The sequence below is a fragment of the Lepidochelys kempii genome, chromosome 17 (assembly GCF_965140285.1).
Source record: "Lepidochelys kempii isolate rLepKem1 chromosome 17, rLepKem1.hap1, whole genome shotgun sequence".
Lineage (NCBI taxonomy): Eukaryota > Metazoa > Chordata > Testudines > Cheloniidae > Lepidochelys > Lepidochelys kempii.
In genome coordinates, this window is record NC_136396.1 from 16,819,045 (window position 1) to 16,843,410 (window position 24,366).

At 45.3% G+C, this 24,366-nt stretch overlaps 1 protein-coding gene across 2 annotated transcripts in view; it reads right to left on the reverse strand.

Annotated features, from left to right (window-relative positions):
• Nucleotides 1-24,366, reverse strand: part of SPNS2 (SPNS lysolipid transporter 2, sphingosine-1-phosphate) — a 190,490-nt gene that overhangs the window by 10,825 nt on the left and 155,299 nt on the right. Inside the window, exon 11 of one of the 2 annotated variants that reach the window (XM_073315320.2) lies at nt 12,707-12,870. In XM_073315320.2, the coding sequence (XP_073171421.1) occupies nt 12,707-12,870 (164 nt within the window). Of the gene's footprint in view, nt 1-12,702; nt 12,871-24,366 lie in introns of those variants that run through there. The other variant, XM_073315321.1, reaches the window with a different exon arrangement.

Sequence of the window (24,366 nt, forward strand, 5' to 3'; positions counted from 1 at the left end):
TTTGGGAAACAGGAGCCTCCCTGAAAACACCAATGTCGCTATTTGTTTCGTAAACACCAACACAGCTTTCAAAAGCTTTTTGTCTGTTTGAATATATATAATAACCGACTTAAGGAGAAGATTTCTGATACCAGAGGGTTCTTTAATCTAGCAAACCAAGGCGTAAGACCCAATTACTGAAAGCTGAAGCTAGACAAATGCAGACTAGAAATAAGGCACAATATTTGTTTTAAAACAGGGAGCGCCGTTAACCACCAGAACTAGTTCCTCAGGGCTGCGGTGGAGTCTTTCTAAATAATACACAATAGCTAAACCAAAAGTTAGGCAGGAATTGTTGGTGAAATTCTCTGGCTGTGTTACATGGAAGGTCAAACTCGATGACCATAATAGTTCTTTATGCCTTTAAAATTATGAAAAGCAAACCTTTCCTTAAATGCTAGAAATAATTAATCTGCTCGATTACTTTTCTTAAAGGGCTTTTATACTCTTCTGCCCCAGAGCTTAGTTAGCAACAACTCTCCCTTGCCTTGCGCGTCTGACTACAATTGCCTGCAGTAACTATAGTAATTAGCAGCCCAGCAGGGTCCAGCAGTCTGTGAACCCACCCACTGGAACTCATGGAATCTGTTGCGTAGCGTTAACTTCGTAACACTTCTGTTTGAACCTGCCTGACAAAACCGGAGGCAAAGGATACACCACTCATAGCCGCCTCATCTTGTGGAAACGCACAGTGAATAAGTACGTTGAAAGAAGCCCTATGAATCGGCAGAGGAATAGAACGAGCTAATTGTACAATGGTTCAGCTCATATAGTGTCTAACCAGAGGGCCTGTAACCAGTGAACATCCCTGGCTGAATGTCCAGGGTAGGCGTCTACTATTGGGTTTCTTGGTCTCAGACCGGCGCACACCAGGCTTGTATTCCAGGGGGATAGGCAATGGTGTCAGCGTAGTCCCCCGACAGTCTGAAAGGGACTAATGCAGTTGCGGCCACCCAGAAGGAAGGTGGCAGGGACTCTAAGGGGAAGGAGGATGGGTCCCAGTGTGGGGTGGGTTGTGGGAATCTCCATGTAGTCTGAGAGGAGTGCTCCCCGCTGTGGAACAGAGTACCAGCAACTCCCCCTCATTTACAAAGCGAGGTTCTAATGGGCTTTCCTGGACGAGGAATACAACAGGAAAAAACCTGAGCCCTGGAACCAGCTCACTTAATCAATGTTGGGGTAACTGCAGGGAACATGTGAAATGGGCTTGTCCCTGTAGAAGCAGAGCACTGAGATAGCTGCATGTTAAGGTTTTGATCAACCCACCCTGAGTCAACTGTCTACCGCTATTCTTTCCGCAACTGATCTGGTCACATCAACAACTTCATAAACACGCTCCAAGTAGATTTAAAGCTAGTTGTCCTGCCAATCCTGTCCCAGCCTGTGATACAAACAGGTGGCCATGGACTAAAAGACACGTTCAGATTTTGTTAGGCTAGGGCTGACCCTGTTTAGGACTCTGCACGTACCCACAAGCTGTGCTCAAGGCAGCGACAAAGCCGCTCCTGCCTCTCGCCATCATTATTCAGCCTCCACATAAATTACAAGCACCCGTCTGTACAGCGCCGTCATGGAGACTACACCCAGCTGAAATATCACTGCATGGGGATTCACACCAACACTTCTCTTGGGTTTCACCACGTCCCCTGGAGGGCTCTGAGTCAGTCAGACCCAGTTAAATTCAACTAGTTTCACATGATGTTGCTTGTTGCCAAGCTGTCTATTGGGCCCAGGTTCGTTCAGAGGTTCTGCCCAGTATTGAAACAAGTCAGAAAAATCCCTGAATTTCCTTTAAAATTATTTTTTAAAGAGTCCAAGGAGCAACAAAAAGCAAATCAGCTGTCTAACTATTGTACAGTGTTCTCTTCAACAGCTCCCCACCGAGCGCTCTCGCCACAGCTGCACGGGGAACAAGCACTGGTCACAGCAACGCATCCTCTTTATGTCAGTTGCCAGGCTCTTCTAGCCAATAGGAAAACGACAGCTCAGAGCCTCTAGCTCAACAATTCAGAGCTTCAGCTGCATGGTTTTTAATCCATCAACGTACACAATGCTTCAAACACCTCCTTTATCTCCTTCCATCCCCCAAGGCAGCAGGGACAGTCCAGTGGTTAGGCTGCCAGGCTGGGACTCAGACAGGTTCAACTTTCTGCTCCATCACAGACTCCCTGTATAACCTTGAGCAAATCAGTGTGTCTCTGTGCCTCAATTTCTCCTCTGCACAGTGGGATAAAGGGCACTTCTTTATCTCACAGGGTGCTGTGAGTCAACCCCATTCAAAATGGCGAGGACCTCAGAAACTATGGCAGTGGGGGCCATATAAATGCAGTATGTGGTTTCCTGACCAGGACTTGAGAACAACCAGAGCAGAGGGTGCTTCCAGAGAGCCCCTGCCTGGCTTTACACCGAACCCGGTGCACTTTGGGAGTTTGGTCCGTACAGTGTAGATACTCAAGCAGCGCAGAGGAGGGTAATACCATGCAGGGTGGTGTACCTCACTACAGAAGGTCAGTGCTTTGATTTCAAGGGCTCCTGGTGACCTGGTACATTGAATGCAATGCCCATGTAAAACTGCATCCAAGCAAGAATGCAGGGAAGGTGAATGGTGATGATACAGCAACAGAGACAGGAGCCCAATGATTTGCAGGGGGAGGAGACGGAGAGGTAGTGCACAGCTAAAAATATTCCATCCAGTAACCATGTCCTGATGCAGCATGACAGATTTGTCTAGCCTCTCAGGAACAGGATCTGTTTGATGCAGCAAAGGTCAATTTGCCAAGGGAAAAGACACTAATGATTTGAGTGCTTAAAAATGTTAATGAACAAGTAGAGCTGGCAGTAGCTTGGTTTGGGGTGGGAATTGTTACTTAATTTAACTCTCCCTACTGCTTACCCAGGAAATTCACCTCTTTGCAGATGTGCAGCCCAAGGGTTAGACATACTTCAGCCCTCCAAAGAGGGAGTGACAGTGGGAGGTCAGTAATACACAGACCTCCTGCTAGCCCTCAGCATGGAGGTGAATTTCACCCTACGCATTCGATAGCCGATCTCACAAAAACACAGCCCTTTGGCGAGACGACAGTCTGGTCTGAGCTTCATTCTGGTGATGTCACATGCTCTGCCAGCTGCCCTACGAAATGAATTGGCTTAAATCCACTATTTCTTCCTATACATCAATGGCTTTATTGAATGGAATCAGTAACCATGTACAGTACTATTTTTCCTCTTCACCTTTGTCCCTAAAAGCTGCACAGACTTCATTCAAGTTTTCCATCTGCAATATTTAATTCAGGTATTAAGCATATTTACTTAGAGGGAGAAATACAGGCCAACTGTCTATGTTCCTTTGCTACAGAGATCTTGAGAGAGGGATAAGACTGGAATTAGGGGGGGAAATCCATAACTTTCCATTCTATTTTTCAGGCAGCAGCCGAACGGTTTTGAAGATGAATGGTTAACAGCACTCATTAGGTATCAAGGACCTGGAAGGAAATAAACTTCAAAGATAAGCCTGTCACACTCCTTTGGGGCAGCAGGCTAATGTGAACCTTTAGAAAGTGCTATTAAAGTTGAAAATCTCTTTAAATCCTTCAAAACCTGCTGACAAAAAGTTTCTCTGTCATAGACAATTCTACCTTGGTGACAGTACAGCCCCGGTGGAAGCATTCTGGCCTGACAGCCAACAGTTCTAGTGCTAAGCTTGACACCCTGATCAATGAATAGCAGTACTGGAGGGAGGAGGAGGATTTTTGTTTTGAGTGGAGGTGGGGAAGAGGTGTCCTCTGGATGCAAAATTAAACTCTGGCTCCCATCTAGCTCTAAAGATAATTTTTGATGCAATTTGGTTAGGAATGTACCTCACCCACGATATTTCTCTTCCATATAGTCCAGAGAGTGCAGGTAAGGACAGCCAGCTAACGTGGTAACATCTGTTGTTATTGTCTGATCTAATAGCATATAGAGAGACCTGAGTGCCTGACTGAATGTACCCCTTCCTTCAGCCTACTGTTAACAGTCTGATCAGGACCTGACTAGGATGTTGGAAATCACTTAAATTGGGCTGAAGCCCAGTGCTTACGGCACTCTTTGATCCAGCACTGGGAGACACAAGGAAACAGCTGTGGCCTCATTTCACTAGTGGGTGCAGTCTGGGTCACCCCTCCAGACATTGTTAGTGGAGACAGCACAGTACCCTATAACCCAGCCTCACAACTCAGTAGAGTCCGCCAGTAGAGTCTGCATTTAAAGCCTACTGTCCTGATTCAGAACGGATGTAAGTGCATGCATTTCCACTGATTTCAGTTATGCCAGGTGTAAATTAGCCGACTATTATTCTCTTGCCTTAATCATAAACATGTAATTCTTTATATGAACAAATGTTACCTTCCTTTGGTAAAGTATTTACGGTTTATGGTGGCATATTCATCCCATGACAGATGACAATGGTAGGCATCAGGAAATGGAACAGCAGGGCTGAGTTTTTCATGATTTGCTCTTTTGGTTCCTTGTGTCAAAAAAGTCCCTGGACTGGAAGGCAGCCTCCTGTTCCATCATGTTAACCACCTGCCTGTGATCTGATAAGATTTCATATCTGTGCCAATGCAGCATTAGCAAAGAAACTGTCCGAGTACACACTTAAATCATTAGGATCTTCCAAATGGATACAAAATCCATTATAAACCCAATGTATGCCAGGAACTGTCCCTCTGCAATGATCCTGCAGTGTATATATTCTATTGGGAAAGATAAGGATTAACAGCATTTAACAGTTACATAGCTCTTTGCAAACATGAATACTTACAATGCTTGGGAGGCAGGCAAAATGCTGTTTATCCCTATTTTACAGATAGATTTTTATGGAGAACTTTGACTTCCTTAAGGCCAAAGAGGGGAGTTAGTGGCAGAGCCAGGATGAGGACTCCAGGGCGTTCCTGGCTTAGTCCTGTGCTCAGACCACTAGGTCTCCCCGTCCTCTCAATTCAAGCTCAGGAAAATATTCCCTCCCATCTGCAGCGCATCACACAATTGACTAGGAGCATTCTAGAGAGTATTCGTTTCTCAGCTGCATCAGGTATTCATGTTCCCCCCTCTGCAGGAGATGACTAGTCTTCACATGGAATTGATGGGCTTGGAGAGTCAAAGTCCTGCCTATGTTTAGGATGCAGTTATAACTGCCAGTGCCAGCTGTCCCAGTCTTTCAGGCCTTACTCAAGCAAAGCTCCCGCCGCCTGCTGATTAGCTTGAGTGCACATTTCAAATGCCACAGGAAATTTACCTCCGTAAGGGCTTCACTACTGGACCCAACGTGTCTGAAACAAAATAATGCCACAGGCAACCAAACCAGGCTTGGATGCCTTCCAAAATAATCTGCAGGAGATCAGGTTGGACACAGCAGTAAAACGCCATGACACTTTTTTGATAGAAGACAGTCTTTTCCCATCTGTACAGTGGAAAAAGCCTGCTGCAGTGAGCTAGTTACTGTTCCCATCTCCCCTAATCCCAAACCGTCATGTTTCTGAATCTATCAGCTTCTTTTGCCATTTTAGAATCGTGGCTGGGTAAACGGTTTAAAGCAATGGGGAGAAGAGAGAAAAGGTGGCTTTTTACACCAAAAATGGCAGAGAATAATAAACCCCCCTTCATCTCCACTTCTGTTTCCCCTGCATTCCAATTCTCCAGCCCTTCCACTCCATTTGGTGTCCTTTCCCCACCCTCAGCCTTGTGCCTGCTAATCCTGTTCTGCCCCCAGCACACACTCCTTGACTCTCTCCTTCTTTCAAACCTTTCCCCTTCATGCAATCTTCCTTTCCAACAATAATCCTCCAGGATTCTGAATCGTGCCCTGCATCTTCCTCTTTGTTTGTCTTATCTTATTAAGATCGTAAGCTCTCCAGAGTTGGGAGTGCGTCTTATCTAGGTTGGGGAAGCATAGGGAATGTTTATAGTGCCATGGAAGATAAGCTCTATTTTAGAGTGTAAGGCTGGGATTTGCAGTGGAACTCAAAGGAGTTAGGTGCTCAGTTTTCACTGAATTCCAGTGGTTTTGGTCTCCTAACTCCAACAGGCTCTTCGGAATATCGCAACCTGGCTTTATTTGGGGAAGGACGATGCTTGAGATCTGCAAAGCTCACTAGGATTTAGCTACACAAGTTACATTCTTTTGGGGATTTCAGTCGGACACATTGCTGGTTTGTGGTGAGGCCGTGCACTGTTAAACAGTGATCATGTTATTCCTCACAGGCGGCTGTATGCCAATCGTGGATGAACTGATCCTCAAAGATACCTTTACAGGAGTTGTGTGGGTAAATCACCAAGTCAGCTTTGAAAATCTCAATCTACAACTGTGTTTTGTGCAGCACTGCACACATCACATCCCTCTAAAGCGGGTGTCTAGCTTCCTCATCAAGGAGAATTTTTATGAGTTTGTCTTAAATTGATTTGCAGAAAAAACATTTTCCAATTATGTAAATGGGCACAGCCCACTAACATGTAGTATTAATTAAACACAATGTACATATCAGCTTAATATTGCATACATTCTCTGTTGCGGGGACTGTATCCTGCCCCGGCAGGAACATGACAATATCTGATGCATCTCTTCTGTCTCTAACTACATTCCTACATAAAAGAAACTGAAAATAATTGCTGCAATGTGGGAATTTTGAGATGATTTTGTACCTGCCTCCAGAAAAGGCTAAAACAAGTCTAGCGTAAAGTAGAAAAGAGAGTCTGAAAATGGATTGTTCTTCTCTTTGCTACAAGAGAGTCCACAGTTTGTAGACTGAACTCATTTAGGAGAATATAAAGATGCATGCTAATCAGGCAGTGTTCTTTTTGTGTCTTGCATCACCTGATCAGTAGTGTAAAAGCAATAGCTTCCTCCGAGTAAGTGTCTGTACTAATCATGTTTAAATGACACATAAATCATTATGGTTACTCATCTGGAGTTTCTGCACTCCATCAAAGGTGTTAAGAGCTGCAGGGATTTTTTTTTTTTTTAATAAAATGTTTAAATTTTTCATTGCAAATATTTCAGGGAGGGAAAAACGGAGCCTTTCAGGTGGCCTTATCCTTTATTGAAAACATGAGCTAACAGGTGAATTATTTACCCTCATGAGTCCCTTTGAAATTGCCTCAGTGTGCTATCTAGTTAAATACCTACACTGTTGTTTAAGCCAGCTGCATCTGGGCAATTCCTTACTCCTGTTCGTGGTTGCATGGGGGATACGTACAACAGCTGCATCCTGCTGCCTGATCCGCATTGTCATACATCTTGTAAAAACCTGACTGTGCATGTATCATGCAAGATTCAAAGAGGAACTGGCTGATTATATGGATAACAAGAATATCCAGCGTTATAATAGTTAATGCTAAAAAAGCATGGGAAGGGATGTAAGACCTCATGCTTTGGGGCTTACACCGGGAATTAGAAGGAGACCTTCATGAGCAGTAGATTATCCCACAACTGCTTATTGTGGGGTCCTTTCACACCTTCCTCTGAAGCATCTGGCACTGGCCACTGCTGGAGATGGAGTTCTGGGCTAGATGGACCACAGGTCTGATCCAATTTGGCAATTCCTCTGGACTTATGTCTAGGAGGAGACAGAGTAGATGGTTTTTCCCATGGGAGGGTCAATCTTTAGATGTATAATAGATCAGCACGAACCATATGAAAAAGACGTCCAGTGAATGCAAAGTGGTCATGAGGGTCTATGTATTGACTGGTGTAAGGCCATGTATTGGCAGGAGTCTGTACCCAACATTCCTAGTAATGTGGGAAATGGCCCTTATTCTGTTTGTTATGAAGAGGGTAGATTCTCCCTAATTAAGGAGCACCAACGTAATGCATTTCTTCCATGGCGCTCTACGTGCTTCATAGGGGTGGGCAAATATTTATTTTCCAGGGGTTATCTGCTTTACAGACAGGCGAAGGATGTGATTTTCAGAAGTGCTGAGCACGCAACAAAAAGTGAAGTCCAGGGAGCTGCAGATGCTCGCATGTCAGAAAATCAGGCTTGAACTGACTTCCCCCAAGGTCCCACAGGACGGCAGTGGCAGAGCTAAGAGTGAAATCCCCACCACTAAATTTACACTCAGGTGCTGTATGTACTCAACTATGCAGTCACAACACTGTACTTGTATACACCGCTGAAAGAATCTCAAACTTCAAGTACATTAATTAAGCCGCACCACACCTTTATGACTTAGGTAGGGATATTTTAGGAGGATCAGTCCACCCACAAATAACCTGCAGCCATCCCCAGAGAGCAACACAACAGTTGTTTAACAGTGCACCATGACACCGCAAAACAGGAAGTGACATCTTATTCATTCAAGTGCAACAACAGGAGAAATTTCAGGTGAACAATGTACTGACCCAAGTCTGAATGTGACCAAGGCCCAAAACGAATACGCCTGTTCCTTCAAAAAGGATTGAAAGAATTTTAATTACTATAGGTAGCTAAGACTCTGTAGTCATCCCTCTCTCTCTGATCACTTTTTCTTGTTGGGCGGGGAAGGATTGGGGGGTTATATTTTATGTATATATGAAAACACCAAAAGTAATTAGGTTACATTATGGACTAAATGATGTCCAGATTGTTCTCTTGTGTCATTCCTAAATTTACTGAAAACCTCTTGCAGCTAGTATATTTCCAAGGCCCTGTTATGTATGTGAAAGACCCAGTATTTGAGAACAATCTCATCTGAAAGGAGAAGATTCATTGTATTGCTCTTATCATGAGATTTTTCTGATTCGTCTTTACAGTGTGTGGGGCGGGAAGCTTTATCTACTGGATTTAACATGCTAAAAAAAGTAATTCACAAAGTAGGCCAGGAGCTGCCGTGGTGACACAAGGAGCATAAAGACACTGCGAGGGAGTGACAGGTTTCATCTTTTACATTCTCTCTTCTGAAAAGGAAGTGTGGCGGAAACTGCAGTGCAGCTTTTCAAAAGGGGTCACAGCGGGTTGCTCTATTTACAGCTTGTGCTGCCTGGATGAGGAAATTTTTCCTAAGCAAATACCCAAGCACAAGCCATAAACCTTGAACTGTCTTTTAGCCTAGCAATTAGAGATAGGACAGATCCATCTCTCCCTTCTCCATCAGCAGAAGAGGACTCCAGGCCACAGAATTACACCTCTTGGCCCCCATATTTATTCATTAGTCAGGGCTGTGACCTCCAGCCTTTGTAACCTGACCCTACCTGTGATGAATGGGTTTAATCTCAGGCGTGACACTGGGGCTTTCAATTCCTGCAGGTTAATCAATTTCACTTGGCAGGGCACATTTGGGAGTCCCGATGACTGATCGGTGGGATCCTTGGTAGAGAAGAACATGGATTCCTGAAAGAGCAGCGCTCTGTGCCCAGCCTATAATGGGTGCATGGAAGTGGGGACTGGCCAGGCAAGGAAACTATTCTAGCTGAAGATCCATAATGCCATGTACAGACTGCCTGTTTCCACCACCCAGGAAGCACGTATACAGCTGGCAGCTGGAGATCCTAATCCCAAGGCGCTCAGCCTTCTTCTTATCACTGCTATGTGTTCAGCCACTCCCAAGCCCTGCTCCTCCCACCCCCACCTCAAATGCACCTGTTCCAATGGGACCTGCCAGAGGATCTATGCTGCTGAGCAAATCAGGAACAGGCTGACAACACAGACAGCATGCCCACCGCAGATGGCGAGTGGGAGGAGGGAAGAGGCGTTGTGGCTTGGTGGTGGCTCAGATCAGAACTCAAAGGTTACTAATACTCATTAAAAATACAGTAATATTCCTCAGTAATGGTCCAAAACATTGCAGTAAGCAACACCGTCCTGGAGCGTGACTGTAGGACAGTAGGGTATTTTTAACACGGGAATAACTGTTAATGGGCATATTGAAAACCCAGCTGACAGAAAAGCAGAGAATTTGCTTCGCCAGCCATGATTTATAGTAACTGTTCTATCTGTATTCTATCTGAGCCACTCAGCAATTGCACATGACAGAGCGCTAGCTAAATATCAGTAATACACAACCAGATGCGAGTCAGACAGAATGGAAAGGGGAAGGATGCTGAAGGGGAGACAGAAGTAAAAATAGGTTGGAGGTCTGTGTTTGTTGCTTTGATAAATGGAATGACTAAGGGGAAGGAAACTGGGTGGTTCTGGACGTGAGCAGAATACGGGAAGGCTCTGCTCAGGGTGGAGAGAACCATCTAGATACAAGCAATTTATATTTATTGCCGTCCCTTAGGATTTATATTTATTGCCGTCCCTTAGGATTTGGTTTGCATATATTAAGTCACCTCAGCCAATGGATTTTGCATGCTGCAGGGCTGCGCTGTAAAAGGTTCGGGTAAAATATGCCACTGCACACTGGCACCGAGACGAGGTCAGCTAACAGCATGGGCATTTTCAATACAAGCTGAGAAGCACCCTCCTTTTTTGGACCGAATAAGGGCTCTTCCGGAACCATAACACTAGCCAGATACTGCAGAGAATTCACCAGCCACCAAGGGGTCTGGACTGGGCTGGTGCTTCAGAGTTGCCATTGCCTGAAAGCTGTTTCTCCCACACTCTAATCCTCTAATGCAGGTGCTAGTTATTCACGTGCACAGCTGAGGATGAAGGATCATACTGAACTAAGTGCAGAGAAGGTTGCTCAGCACTACTGGCTGCTCCCACAACAGAGATGGGATCCACAAGCAAAGATTCACACTGCTGCCAACCCCCCTGAAGAATGAGATTTCTTTAAACTCATAACATGGCAATGTTACATGTTATTATTAAATCCAGTTATCACCCTGGACTGTCCGGCAACGAAAGCCAGCCTGAGTTCCTATTGCTGCATTAGAAGCATCCGTTCACCTCACTGCATCCCCCCGACGATTACCACGTTGATTCACGGCTAGGCACCATCTGCTTTACGACTCTAACAGAGTCAGGAGACAGGGTAACATACCGCTAAAAGCGACAGTGCGGGGTGGACAAAATCACGCCCCCAAAGCCAGGTTAAAGTCTCTGACTGTGCAAGGCTGTAATTCAATTACAAGGGACATGACAGGGTCCTGTCCAGGCTACCCCTTGCATATTGGTTAGAAGACAACTTGTAAACAGGTCCCTTCCCACAATTATTGGTGACTCATGAAAAAAGGTCTGAGGGCGAAGAAGCAGAGACCTTTGCTTAATGTGACATCTTGGCTCTCTGCCACCCTGTCTTCTCTCTCCACCCATCAGCTGGCTCTTTCATTCACTTGCTGCGTCTTGACGTAACCCAGATTGTGAGCTTTTGGGGGTCTTTTGACTGTGTGTCCGTACAGCGCCTAGCCAAAAGGCCCATGATCCCCAGGGACTAATAAAAAGGAATGGCAGAACCACAGAGATCCAGCTAGCCTTGTGCACAACCCAGACCCCGTTATCAACTGCCTTGTGAGCCAGAAAGTGCTTCTAGCTATTCACAAAGCGAGGTACTCCCAGCACTTCACTCTGCTCTTAGATTTCTCATATGTGATAATGTTGGGACATGGGGCTTTTTTAAATTAGAACAGGGTTTTTCCTCCCTACCCTGAGCCTGGCTTGCAGGTAGACACACGTTTGGCCCTGTTAAGGCTCTGGACCTCTCTGCATTGAGGAGATTTGAACTGGTGTAACAATAGCAGTGTTATTACACCGGCACGAGCCCCTAATGCAGACGTGCTGCGCGGGAGCCGGCACTGGGGCAGCGGCATCCTGAACCCTCTCGAGGTTGGCTGCATTCGGGCAACGTAGCTACATCAATGTAGCTGCCCCACTGCAAGTTTCCTTAATGCAGATGGGGCCTCTCTCAGAGCGAATAACGTCACCTCCTTCTTAACAAGCAGCAAAGGCTGCTTCTTAACGCAAAGGCCGCTTTCAGGCAAAGAGCGGCCCAGGCACTGCCAGTATTCCCCACGCGAACATAATACACAGACACTCACAGTTTTGTGCAAGGATTACGAGAAAAAGACTAACCCCAAAACCGTGTGTCATGTGGAAGCGTCTTCTGAGTTACTGTAGTTGCCAACAGTGATCTGAATCGGTTTCCTTACTGAAAAACACGTAGCTTTTTTTTTTATCAGCTGTAATTAGGAACCAGGAAAGACCATCTTTCACGTAACAACTCAGGACGTAATATATGTATTATCTCCCCTCCGCCCCACGCACACAGACACAATGTTTTTAATTTTCTCAATTGTTCCTTTTGACCCTTTCACATACCGAGTAGTGTGAAGGTGGCCCAATTGTGTAACCACGAGCTAAATGTTAACCACTGAGATCTACAATGTGGCTCACAATCATCCTCTGTTTTAATGTGGAGAGGTGGCCCTGGGAGAGTACAGTTCCCAGAATGCAATGCTCCACCTTAATCCAAATGGACAGGATTCTAGTGCCCCCTGGACACACCCACGCAATAAAAGATCAAAAGGAGGCTGCAGTCTAAAATCAGATACTAGCTCCAGGGTGTTGCAGCCCATGGTTGAGAACCCCTGGAAGCAGAAATTTATAAAGGATTCAAAACCAGCATAACTAATTCCCAGTGCCTCTTGCGGCATCATGTGCTCTCCTGCATCCTTTACCTGGAAGGGCTTGGTGAAACACTCCAAACCTAACTGTGGTATGAGATAACATGCTCCCCTCCCTCCCCCATTCCTGGTTGCCTGGCTACTCACTGTTGTTCAGCTTTGGTGCGGTCATTTAGAAAGAAGAGGGCCGTGGCCAGGAAAAACATCCCTCCGAGGACGACGACAAACGGGCAGAGCATGAGTGCGTAGCCCAGGCTGAGGAACTCCCAGAGCGGGGACTCCTTTGTGCTTTGTCGTATCAGGTCTGAGATCTACGAGAGAGGGGCAAAAAAACCCAACAACAACATTACTCACAACTCCAGGCACGGCATGATGCAGAAAGTGATTTATCATCGTTATAGGCAAGGGAACATATTTCCTTAAACAACAACTACCTACTGAACATGTGGGCTTGGAAGTTCTGTTTGTTAAGTATCTTGTGTCCTCTGTGTGCTTTAAGACACCTCCTCTGTACACACCATTATTCTCTGTTCTGGAGTCCTCAGGACATTTGCAGAGAGAGGTGTGTTAAGAGCTCTCTTTTCCTTATCTCTCTTGGCCTGCCTCCTTATTATTCCCACGATCCTTCCCCACCCCGCTTTGGCATCTGAATGAGTGAACAGCTAACCTATGTGTAACCAAGGCTGTTAGTGAGTCTGCAATGCAACATGGGAAAGTATGACCCTGCAGTGATTCCTGGTTATACCTACCCATTATCTGTCCTCCAGCAGCAGATACATCGAATTCCATGCAACTTAACTCTATATGTGTGTGTCAGGGGGTGGGGCTTTCAGACAATGTCAAAGCTATGGTCCTCTCAGCTTTTCATGGACATTGTGCACTCTTCTGAGAATAGGGACCCCTGTCCTCTCCCGTTCGTTATTTTGTGTGCCCATTATTTGTCTTGCAGTAGTGCTTAGGGAGACACGGAAAAAGGACGCACTGTGCTAGGTGCTGCACAAACGTTGAACAAAGAGCCTTGCCCCAAACAGCTTCTAGGCTAAGCAGCTGGCTTATTCTACCCAAGTGGTGGCATGACTTCAGTGTAGGAGAGAGAGAGAGCCTGGAGCACTGGCCCTGGTGCAAGATCTCAGGCCTGAATGAGAGGCCGCAAACCAAAGTCAGGCCATGTATTAAAGCAGATAAGCCGCCGGTACATGAACTTGGCAAAGTTGTTGCTAGTTGACTAGGTACTAGATAGGTACGTAAATGTATTCCAGCTACTACAGATACATCCCAATCTAGTACAAGGTAGGTTGGTTTGACAAAATAATGAATAGGGATGTTTTGTCCGAGATATCGGGAACAAGGGAAGGTAAACAGCTGTCATGAAACATGTAAAGTAGTATGTAAGACATTTATCCCAGTTGTTTGTCCCAGTCTATAAATGTTGGGGTATCTCGCCTTAACCCTTTGTGTGGCCTAGGGGACAGCAGACATTTCTGCTGCTGACTGAAACATTCCTTGCCACTGGGCACTCATTTGTTAGTGTACCTGTAACCACGGAGCCAGGGCACGAGGACTATGCCTTGAGGGCAATAAACCTGGCTGGGCACCTTTGTCACCAAACCATGCCTAGGGTCTTTTTTTCTGAGTAACATAGATGTCTGCTGAATTAGCAGGCTGCCTTATCAGCTGTTAGTAGTGAGAACACTGGAGCTCCAAGGACAGAAGCACTGAGCAGCGTTACTGAGGCAACGACATTCTAGCCTTCAACACTTAACATTCAGCAATGAAACGGCATAATTATATGACAATGTGCATGCATCTGGGGTGACAGAAATACACCGTAGAGTGGCATTATTTATTCCAATCTTCTGGTAAGTTTAGTTGCTAAAATGTAGTTTTAGGTAAATTATTTCTATAGGCAAAACATCAATCATCTCTTAGCATTAGCTGGACAATGATCTAGTAAACAAATCAGCTTCCAATATGACAAGAGCTGTAACAATGATAATCCGCTGGAAACGGGTATTCAAATCTCAGTGCCCATTCAATCTGTGGCTTGCTTTTTTTTTTTGTTGATAACTGCATTAGTGCCAAATGCAGCAAGGTTTCTGTACTGCAGACTCCTGCTGAAGCCTGCACTGAGACCCACCAGACTCTTTCCAAACTATCTGAACGTATACAAATCTTTAAAAAAACCAACATTTCACTTCTAGGAATGGACAAAGGCTGTGCAAGGAGAATTCCCTCCTCCCTCTTCTCCCAAAAAACTAGCTTCACCTCATGAAGCAAGTTCCTCTGTGACAAGAGCAGCTGACTTAAAGCACAAACCAACAGCAATAAGTGACATTTAAGTTTGAAATTTAAAGACATCGACTAATTCGAGTGGGAGAAAATCCTGTACCAGAGGGAATCCCCAGCTCGCAGCCCTGAAGCTGAAAGTACCGAGGCAGCAGGTAAGAGCCATTATAAGAGGCACCTCTGCAGCTGAGAGAATTGAAAACAAAAGGTCACAGAAATATGGGACATATTGGGACTTCATTGAAACTGTAGCACAAAGCACTCTAAAGGTCTTGTGGTTAGACACCCTCTATATGAATGGAGCAGCAGCACGGGTCTCAATGTCTTACTATTCCTACCAGCATTCAGATTGGGGTCTACTATGGAGAAGCACATGTCAAGAAATATACAGAGGGGCATGTGGCCAGATGCTGACAATGAAACCTGTCTCAGCTTAGAACAGCAAGAGGAACATCTTTAAGGAGGGAGCTAAGTAGACGGGGAATGTTTCAGTAACTATAGTATCCAAGCCATCCCAGAAGTGGAAAGGGATTTCTCCCTAGGAGTGGAAATCTTCCCCCTGGCCACAGGTGAAAAAACTGCACTCACAAAGAGGATTTAAATTCAAAATCTAAGGATATGTCTACAGTACAGCGGCACAAATGCAGCGGTCCAGCTGTGCCACTGTAGCACCATCGTGCAGATGCTTGCTACACTGACAGGAGGAGTTCATCAATTGATGCAGTTAATCCACCTCTCCAAGAGGCAGTAGCTAGGTTAATAGAAGAATTATTCCATCGACCTAGCGATGTCTAGTGGGGGTTTGGTCAACCAAACTACATCGTACAAGGTGCAAAATTTTTCACAGCTCTGAGCAATGTCACTAGGTCAGCCTAAGTTTTAAATGTAGCCCATGCCTAAGCCTCTTTAGCCAAACTCCTGTCCCCCATTCCTTGCCCTAGAAAGGAGAAGATTTAAGTGTCTGGGATGTAGCAGAGGGAGGTTTTGCTGTCCTCTACAGGAAAGCTTTGTTTCAGCTGATCAATGCTTAATTTGCAGATAGGAAATCAGAAGAGTTGTCATATGGGAGGTTATTGTAAAGACTGGTTTTAGACTGAAAAGCAAATACAGTGGCTGTGCAGCATTTTTAAAAACATAACTACAAGAAAAGAATGTGAAGAGCATAAATGCGCAGGAAATTAGCAGACCACACAGTGCAGCCTGTCTGCAGACATGCCAAACGTGTGGAAAAAAACGCATAAATTGGGCTTGTTTTTTACTTAATTGGTTTGTGAGTTGCTTATTGGCTAGTTTTGGCTTGTAGCTTGTTGCTTCTTTTTTTTTTGTTCGGCTCCCGGCAAGCAGGGGCAAGGGCGGGAGAGAGTCAGGGGTGCACAGCGGGCCCACCACAGTTCCAGGTTGCACGACAGGGGTATCTAGTTATATAGGGTGTTGGGGTTCTTAGGAATTGGCTTGTTTTGGCCTTGTTTTGAAATGGGACTAGCTTGATTTCTGGTTTATTGTGAAAGTCGGGGTGCATATTTACCACATGGAAGTTGGCAATTGTGCCTGTGTGTAGCCAGGAGACAGGGACCTCAATTTGTAGCTATTATTCCCTGGCATGCCCAACTGTCATCAAAGCAGCATCTCAATGTGTAATAGCAACAATTCTTGCTTTGCACTTCAGAAGCACCTTTCACCTAAAAATCTCAAAGCCCTTTTCCACGGTGGCTGGTATTATCCTCCACAGGGTCAGGTGGCTTGTCCAAGTCACATGACAAATCAGCAGCGCCGAGAGGATTAGAACCTGGACTTCACCTCCCATGTGCATTTGCTAACCACAAGACATTGCCAGATGACATGACATTCCAGGCTACATGGAGCTTGTTACACTGAAATAGTCTTTAACACAAATACCAAGGGGGCCTCCCCACACCTGTTCCTCTCTTACTGACCCACCACCACGTCAACACCTGCCTTTCACCACTCTTGGTGCGAGAACTAAGCCAACCCCATGCATTCTGCGGCTATGCATTGTTCAATCCAGTACCATTTGGATACCAGGGAGTAGCTGAACTGCCTGCAGAACTTCTGCAGAAAAAAAGCAGAATTCCTGCACAAGTGGCATGATGCTGGGAATAAAGGGTTTGAGCCTCAGTGGGGCTGAACACCCACAGCTCCCTAGCAGCCAGTGGTCGATGCAGAGTATTCATTCTATCTCTGGAGCAAGCAATGCCAAATCCGTGAAACCAGTCAAATGACGACTAATGTGAAGGATCTAACTCCTTACAGGCTGTTACAGCTCAGACCGTTTGATTTTATGGGCAGAAAAAAAGGGGGCAACCCAAACGGGACCAGTGGGCAAGCAGTGTCCCCAAAGCTTACGTAGACAGCAAGGCCCCTGAGTGCAGCTGGGCCAGAGAATTCCTGAACTTGATATTATTGCACCAAAAAGTTGACCGTGTATAAAACAGATCCCAGCACGAATCCTGTTAGATGGATCCATTGGGGCCAGCCCTGCTTTAATCCTTATACCCTCGTTCATCTGTCTGCACAGACACAGGGGGAAGGCTCCTAGCAGTAGAAAGCCCATTGTGGGGTAGGTGGCAACTTCCCCTCTGCCATGGGGGCAGGTAGGGGGACCCAGCACAGCCCAAAATGTGGGCAGGGCTGGCTGGAAAAGAAGCACACTCAAGAGATCCCCTGGCGCAAGTGTAGTCACCATCCCAGAGTGGAATCCCTGAAAGAGGGCAAGATGGGGCAACATCCCCCCACGGAAACACAGGGTCTCCGGCGTGTGCAGAGAGCTCTAATGTACACCTCTCTGGACCACCAGGGGAGAATCTATCCCTGTGGCCAAGGGAGAGTTACATCTCAAGCCACAATACAGTGATTCCCCCAAGCAGACAGGTATCAAATAAACACCACGGTTTTGCAAGGGCAAAGTGAACTTTACTGCACATTTTATGTTATAATTGTCTCTACCCAGTGCTTTCCCGTCACCTCTTTTACCAGCTGCGGAGTGGCCCTTCGGAATACATGATGGGATGGCAAGACCAAAGAAAATCAGAAAAATTCCTTCTGATCTGATCTTTAAGAACAAAGCACCCCATTACCGATCAGTACAAGCTAATGGCAAATACATCAGCCCTCAATAAGAAATGGCATACAGGAAGTAGCATCCGATCCATCATTATAAGCAGAAATCACTAGAAACTCAATTCCACTCTGCTAGCAAGAAAACCCACAACATGCACTGTCCTTCCGACACTCCCTGGAAGGTATCCTCGTGCAGTGGAGGTTTCAAAGCTTCTGCAGACTGTGGGGCACATCCTAACAGAGAAATTGTCTGGCAAACGTCTCCCCTCCACTCATAAGCTTACGACCTCTCTCTTGTCGTGACAGCAATGGCTCACACAGAGAAGTCGTATTGGGAAGGCACGCCACGCATTTTTAGCTGTTTGAGCATGGTAAGTGTTCAGTCCTTTTTGGATTCAAGTTCATCTCACGCTGTACTTCCGCTCTTCATTTCACCTTCTCCCCTCCCATCAGTTCCGGTGCTTTCAGATGGAAACAAGGATGCCAGCCAGCACCAGGTGAGCAGCCAGCTCTCTGCAGATCACTAGCAAGTGCTCTGGAGAGCACAATTTGGAAACTACTGCATTACTCCTCTCAGGTCTGGGCTACTCCTAAAATGTAGGTCAACCTAGCAACATCACTCACGAGTGTTGAAAATTCACACCCTGGAGAAACATAGTTAAGCTGACCTAAGTCTCTTGTTTGTTAATGGCTGTCTTCACTGCAAAATAAAGGTGTGTTTGTACATCAAGACAGCAATCCTGGGGGAGACAAAGCACTGTAGTTTTTACTTTCATGTAGCTAGTAAAGGCAAACCTCAGGTGTAAAGTGTTAATTCTGAGATAAGAACTGGCTGTGCTTTGGCTCTACTAGGATTTTACATCAAGGGTGGGTCTAGTTGAGAAGTGATTCTGGAATAATTCCTGATTAACCCCATATGTGGGAATGTTCCTATTCTGGAATAAAGCTGTTTTATTCCCAATTAGTTTTATGCAGTGGATTAAGCTAAATTTGAAAGAGGGCACTTTTAGGGCTTTTCTACACTGGGAAGTTAATTCAGATTAAGATAGGGTATGAATTTAAAGATTAATATGGGGGGGTGAATGTAATTCCAGAATAATCCTCTTTCACAGTGGATTAAATTTATTTGGAATTAGACACTTTTGTTCCGGAATAAGAACGTCCACAGAGGGAGTTAATCAGAAACAGCTATTCTGGAATAACAAGCACTTATCCAAGAATCAGGGCATTCACACATGGAGTTAATCTGCTTTAAATTCATAGATTCATAGATATTAAGGTCAGAAGGGGCCATTATGATCATCTTGTCTCACCTCCTGCACAATTCAGGCCACAGAATCTCACCCACCCACTCCTGTAACAAACCTCTCACCTATGTCTGGAGCTACTGAAGTTCTCAAATCATGGTTTAAAGACTTCTAGGTGCAGAGAATCCTCCAGCAAGTGACCTGTGCCCTATGCTACAGAGGAAGGTGAGAAAACCCCAGGCCTCTTCCAATCTGTCCTGGAGGAAAATTCCTTCCCGACCCCAAATATGGCCATCAGCTGAACCCTGAGCACATGGGCAAGATTCACCAGCCAGATACCCAGGAAAGAATTCTCTGTAGTAACTCAGATCCCACCCCATCTAACATCCCATCACAGGCCATTGGGCCTATTTACCATGAATAGTTAAAAGATCAGTTAATTGTCAAAATCATGTTATCCCATCATACCATCTCCTCAAACTTACCGAGTTTAATCTTGAAGCCAGATCGGTCTTTTGCCCCCACTGCTTCCCTTGGAAGGCTGTTCTAGAACTTCACTCCTCCCGATGGCCAGTTTATATCCATTTGTTCTTGTGTCCACATTGGTACTGAGCTTAAATAATTCCTCTCCCTCCCTGGTATTTATCCGTCTGATATATTTATAGAGAGCAAACATATCTCCCCTCAGCCTTCTTTTGGTTAGGCTAAACAAGCCAAGCTCCTTGAGTCTCCTTTCCCAGGAAAGTCTCCTTACCCAGGAAAGAATTTTCTGTAGTATCTGGCTGATGAATCTTGCCGCATATGCTCAGGGTTTAGCTGATCGCCATATTTGGGGTTGGGAAGGAATTTTCCTCCAGGGCAGATTGGAAGAGGCCCTGGAGGTTTTTCGCCTTCCTCTGTAGCATGGGGCACGGGTCACTTGCTGGAGGATTCTCTGTTCCTTGAAGTCTTTAAACTACGATTTGAGGACTTCAATAGCACAGATATAGGTGTGAGGTTTTTTGCAGGAGTGGTGGGTGAAATTCTGTGGCCTGCGTTGTGCAGGAGGTCAGATTAGATGATCATAATGGTCCCTTCTGACCTAAATATCTATGAATCTAAGACAGGTTTTCCATTCCTCAGATCATCTTAGTAGCCCCTCTCTGTACCTGTTCCAGTTTGAATTCATCCTTCTTAAACATGGGAGACCAGAACTGCACACAGTATTCCAGATGAGGTCTCACCAGTGCCTTGTATAACGGTACTAACACCTCCTTATCTCTACTGGAAATACCTCGCCTGATGCATCCCAAGACCGCATTAGCTTTTTTCACGGCCATATCACATTGACGGCTCATAGTCATCCTGTGGTCAATCAATACTCCAAGGTCCTTCTCCTCCTCCGTTACTTCTAATTGATGCGTCCCCAGCTTATAACTAAAATTCTTGTTATTAATCCCTAAATGCATAACCTTACACTTCTCACTATTAAATTTCATCCTATTACTATTACTCCAGTTTACAAGGTCATCCAGATCCTCCTGTATGATATCCCGGTCCTTCTCTAAATTGGCAATACCTCCCAGCTTTGTATCACCCGCAAACTTTATTAGCACACTCCCACTTTTTGTGCCAAGGTCAGTAATAAAAAGATTAAATAAGATTGGTCCCAAAACCAATCCCTGAGGAACTCCACTGGTAACCTCCCTCCAGCCTGACAGTTTACCTTTCAGTATGACCCGCTGTAGTCTCCCCTTTAACCAATTCCTTATCCACCTTTCAATTTTCATATTGATCCCCATCTTTTCCAATTTAACTAATAATTCCCCATGTGGCACCGTATCAAACGCCTTACTGAAATCTAGGTAAATTAGATCCACTGCGTTTCCTTTGCCTAAAAAATCTGTTACTTTCTCAAAGAAGGAGATCAGGTTGGTTTGGCACGATCTACCTTTTGTAAAACCATGTTGTATTTTGTCCCATTTACCATTGACCTCAATGTCCTTAACTACTTTCTCCTTCAAAATTTTTTCCAAGACGCATCAATGCATACCCTACCCTGTTCCAGATTAATTTTCATGTATAGATAAGCCCCAAAATAGCTTTCTAGACCCAGTTTATACACAGTTCTGCCACAAAATGACCTTCCACCTGTATTTAAGAATATTCACGTGCATGGCTATGAACCCAGACAGCTCTTCAAAAATTAATCTGCAATGAGGCCACTTCAAACCAGGTCAAAAAGCCTGAGAAACCTAGAGCTCCAATTATAATTTTCATTAAAGAAGTATCCCAAATGCTGCATTTACTCTGATTCTCCCTAGCTACGTTGCCGATCTAGTGCTGCTCTATATTTGTGCAACTCAGCACGAGCCATAATTAACACTGTTCTGTTAACTACTTGTTAAAAGAAAGTCATTAGCATTCTTGCTATTTAAGTAGCTCATTAGATCCATGTTATCAGCCCACTCAAATAATGGAGTTGGGACAGGGTTGGGAGGTGAGAAGTGACAGGTTTATGGCTAAAATTTTTCCAGGAACTATTCAGAGCCACACTAAGCTCTTTTAGAATAACAAAACATCTCAGATTTGCCTACAGTTGATTACAAGGTCACCTACATTCTAGTCACTGCAACCCTCTGTTTTGGGGTAAGATGGGTGGGTCAAAAGGGCAATGAGCCTTCTGCAGACATTGCCGTCATCTGCCAGCCACATAAATGAAGCTCCTGTCTTGAAAATGAATACCCCCCTGGGACCCAGAGTCTCAGGCCTGTGGGTTCCACAGGGAGGAGGCTGTGCAGAGCACAGGGACTCAAATGAAGCCAGCAGTAGAAGTACCCATTCACGCTACTGGGAGCTGTTCCAACAGCCTACATGAGGGGGCAGAGTGGGATTGTGAGGTCCTGAAGTCCAATGCCCACTCTGACAATGCACAGTGGAGATGTCACACGCTGTCTGCAGGATGGGTTGGTTTGAAGTCACTTTAACAACAACAGGAATAATAAAAATGGCTCTTGAGGCTCTCCAGATTAAAAGAGGAATCTTTTCAGGGGATGCCTTATCACCAATACTGTTCATGGCAACAATGCTGCTGCTGACATGGACACTCTGCAGTTTAACTTCTGGCTCTCGTATCAGCAAAGACCACCACCAGTTACCCATTTGTTATACACAGATGGGGGACACATAGGACAGTCTGGTGAAGATCTAAAGCTTGGCTAAACATGCAGTGGCATCTCAAAAGAGGGGTAAATTGGTACAATCAGATTGCATGTAAGTTAACGAAGGTACTATCCAAGATATCTCGCAGCATGCCCCCTACAAATACCTTGGAATCAGGGAACTGTTGGAGTTACAACATAAGGAAGTCAAAGAAGAAGTGAGGAAAGAATATTAAAGACAAATAAGAATTACACTAAGGACAAAACTTGAAGAATCTTGTCCAAGTCATTAATATGTGGGTCATACCAGTCGTATAGCATACTGCTGGACTGAACATGTGGAAGCAAGAGGAGAAGATAAAAACTGACATCCAAACAAGAACACTCCTGGCAATGCACAGAGTAATGACGATCACTCAAGAAGTAGAGGAAAAGGACCTGTAGAGGAAGTAATTGACAATGAAGAATGCACGATCAAAATATCTGAGGACTCAAAGTAGAAGATTTGGTGGCAATAACAAGTGTTGGCTGAGTGTGCATCCCAGCCCAAGAAAGCACAAATGAAAGGAGAATGTAAATCACCAAAGAAAGACTTGAAAGATTTACACAGAAACCAACACATGGACAGCGGTGGAGAGAGACTGAACCCATTAACGATCAAAGATTAACAAAGAGCCTCATTATGAGTGCACAAGAGCAGTCCTTAAGGCTTAATTACATGCAAAACAAAATTGACCGACAGATCTGCTCCCTGAGTTGCAGAATGTGTTCTGAAAAGGAGGAGATGGTGGAGCACGTGCTGAATGCAGGCAGGGGCCTGGCTGGCTGAGAATGAAGAAAATAAGGGCTAGTCCTCACTAGAACTGCTACATCAGTGCAGCTGCAGCGTGTCTGGTAAGATGCTCAATGCTGACAGGAGAGAACTCTCCTGTCCGCAGAACAAAACCACCTCTGTGAGTGGGGCAGCTATGTTGGTGGGACAGCTTATTGTTGTCCACATCAGCACTTAGGTCACTGCTCTCATATAGCGTGTTTATGGTAGATCTCAAAGCATTTTACAAACGTTGCCATATCATTATCCACATTTTATAGATAGGAAACAGAGGCACAGAGAGAGCAAGTGACTAGCCAAAGATGATCCAACAGGCTAGGGGCAGAGTCAGGAATAGAAACCAGGTTTCCTGAGTCCCAGTCCAGTGCTCCATCCACTAGAACCCGCAGGGATGATCTGGAAGTGACAGGTCAGTGTGACAGACAGCGAAGGATCACCACCAGCTCAGCGCGGGAGACGAGTCTGGCTGATGGAAAGTGCTGTTGGAGGGATCCGAGTGCCTGGTCAAGCGGGATCCCTGGCACTCCCAACACCTACTCCTCAAGCCTCAAAGCTGCCAGATAACCAACGGATACAGTCGAGTTTCAAACCCTCATGCGGGTGTGGGCCTCCGCTGAGGAGGATTTCTATAAAGCTACGAGGTAAACAGAGGAGGTGGCAGTGCGGACAGCTTGTGTCAGTGCATGAAACTTCTCTTGCAGATGAAAGGCAAGAACCTGACACAAACCCCTGGTCGCCATCATGGCCAGGCCTGGAAACAGAAGGGAGGACGAAGGAGGAAAGCACTGGTTGTGCTCAGAGAGGAAGTGACTGACAGCACTAAGAGCGTGAGAAGAGTGCTAAAACACAGCCTTGAAACTGACACCAAGAGAGCTGTCTGTCCACACTGGCTTTTCCTGAATCGAAGGAATATGTCAGTATACCAAGGAACCCTGCCTTTCATGTATGGAAAAACTGTAAATCCACACCAGTGAAAACAGGCATATACACACCCACCCACCCCCAGAAACACTTATTCATCCTAATACTATATCTGTAGAAGACAGACATGGCTGGTTAGAACGAAGAAAAAAGGCAGCTTGGCACATGAGGAGTTAACTATGTACCAAATACTGCCCTGCATTAACACCCAGGCAACTTTACTAGGTGTGCAACAATGCAGCCTAGCACAGGATCAGGTTTTGGGAGGCTTGTGTTTTATGCCAGACAATACCACTGGGGAAT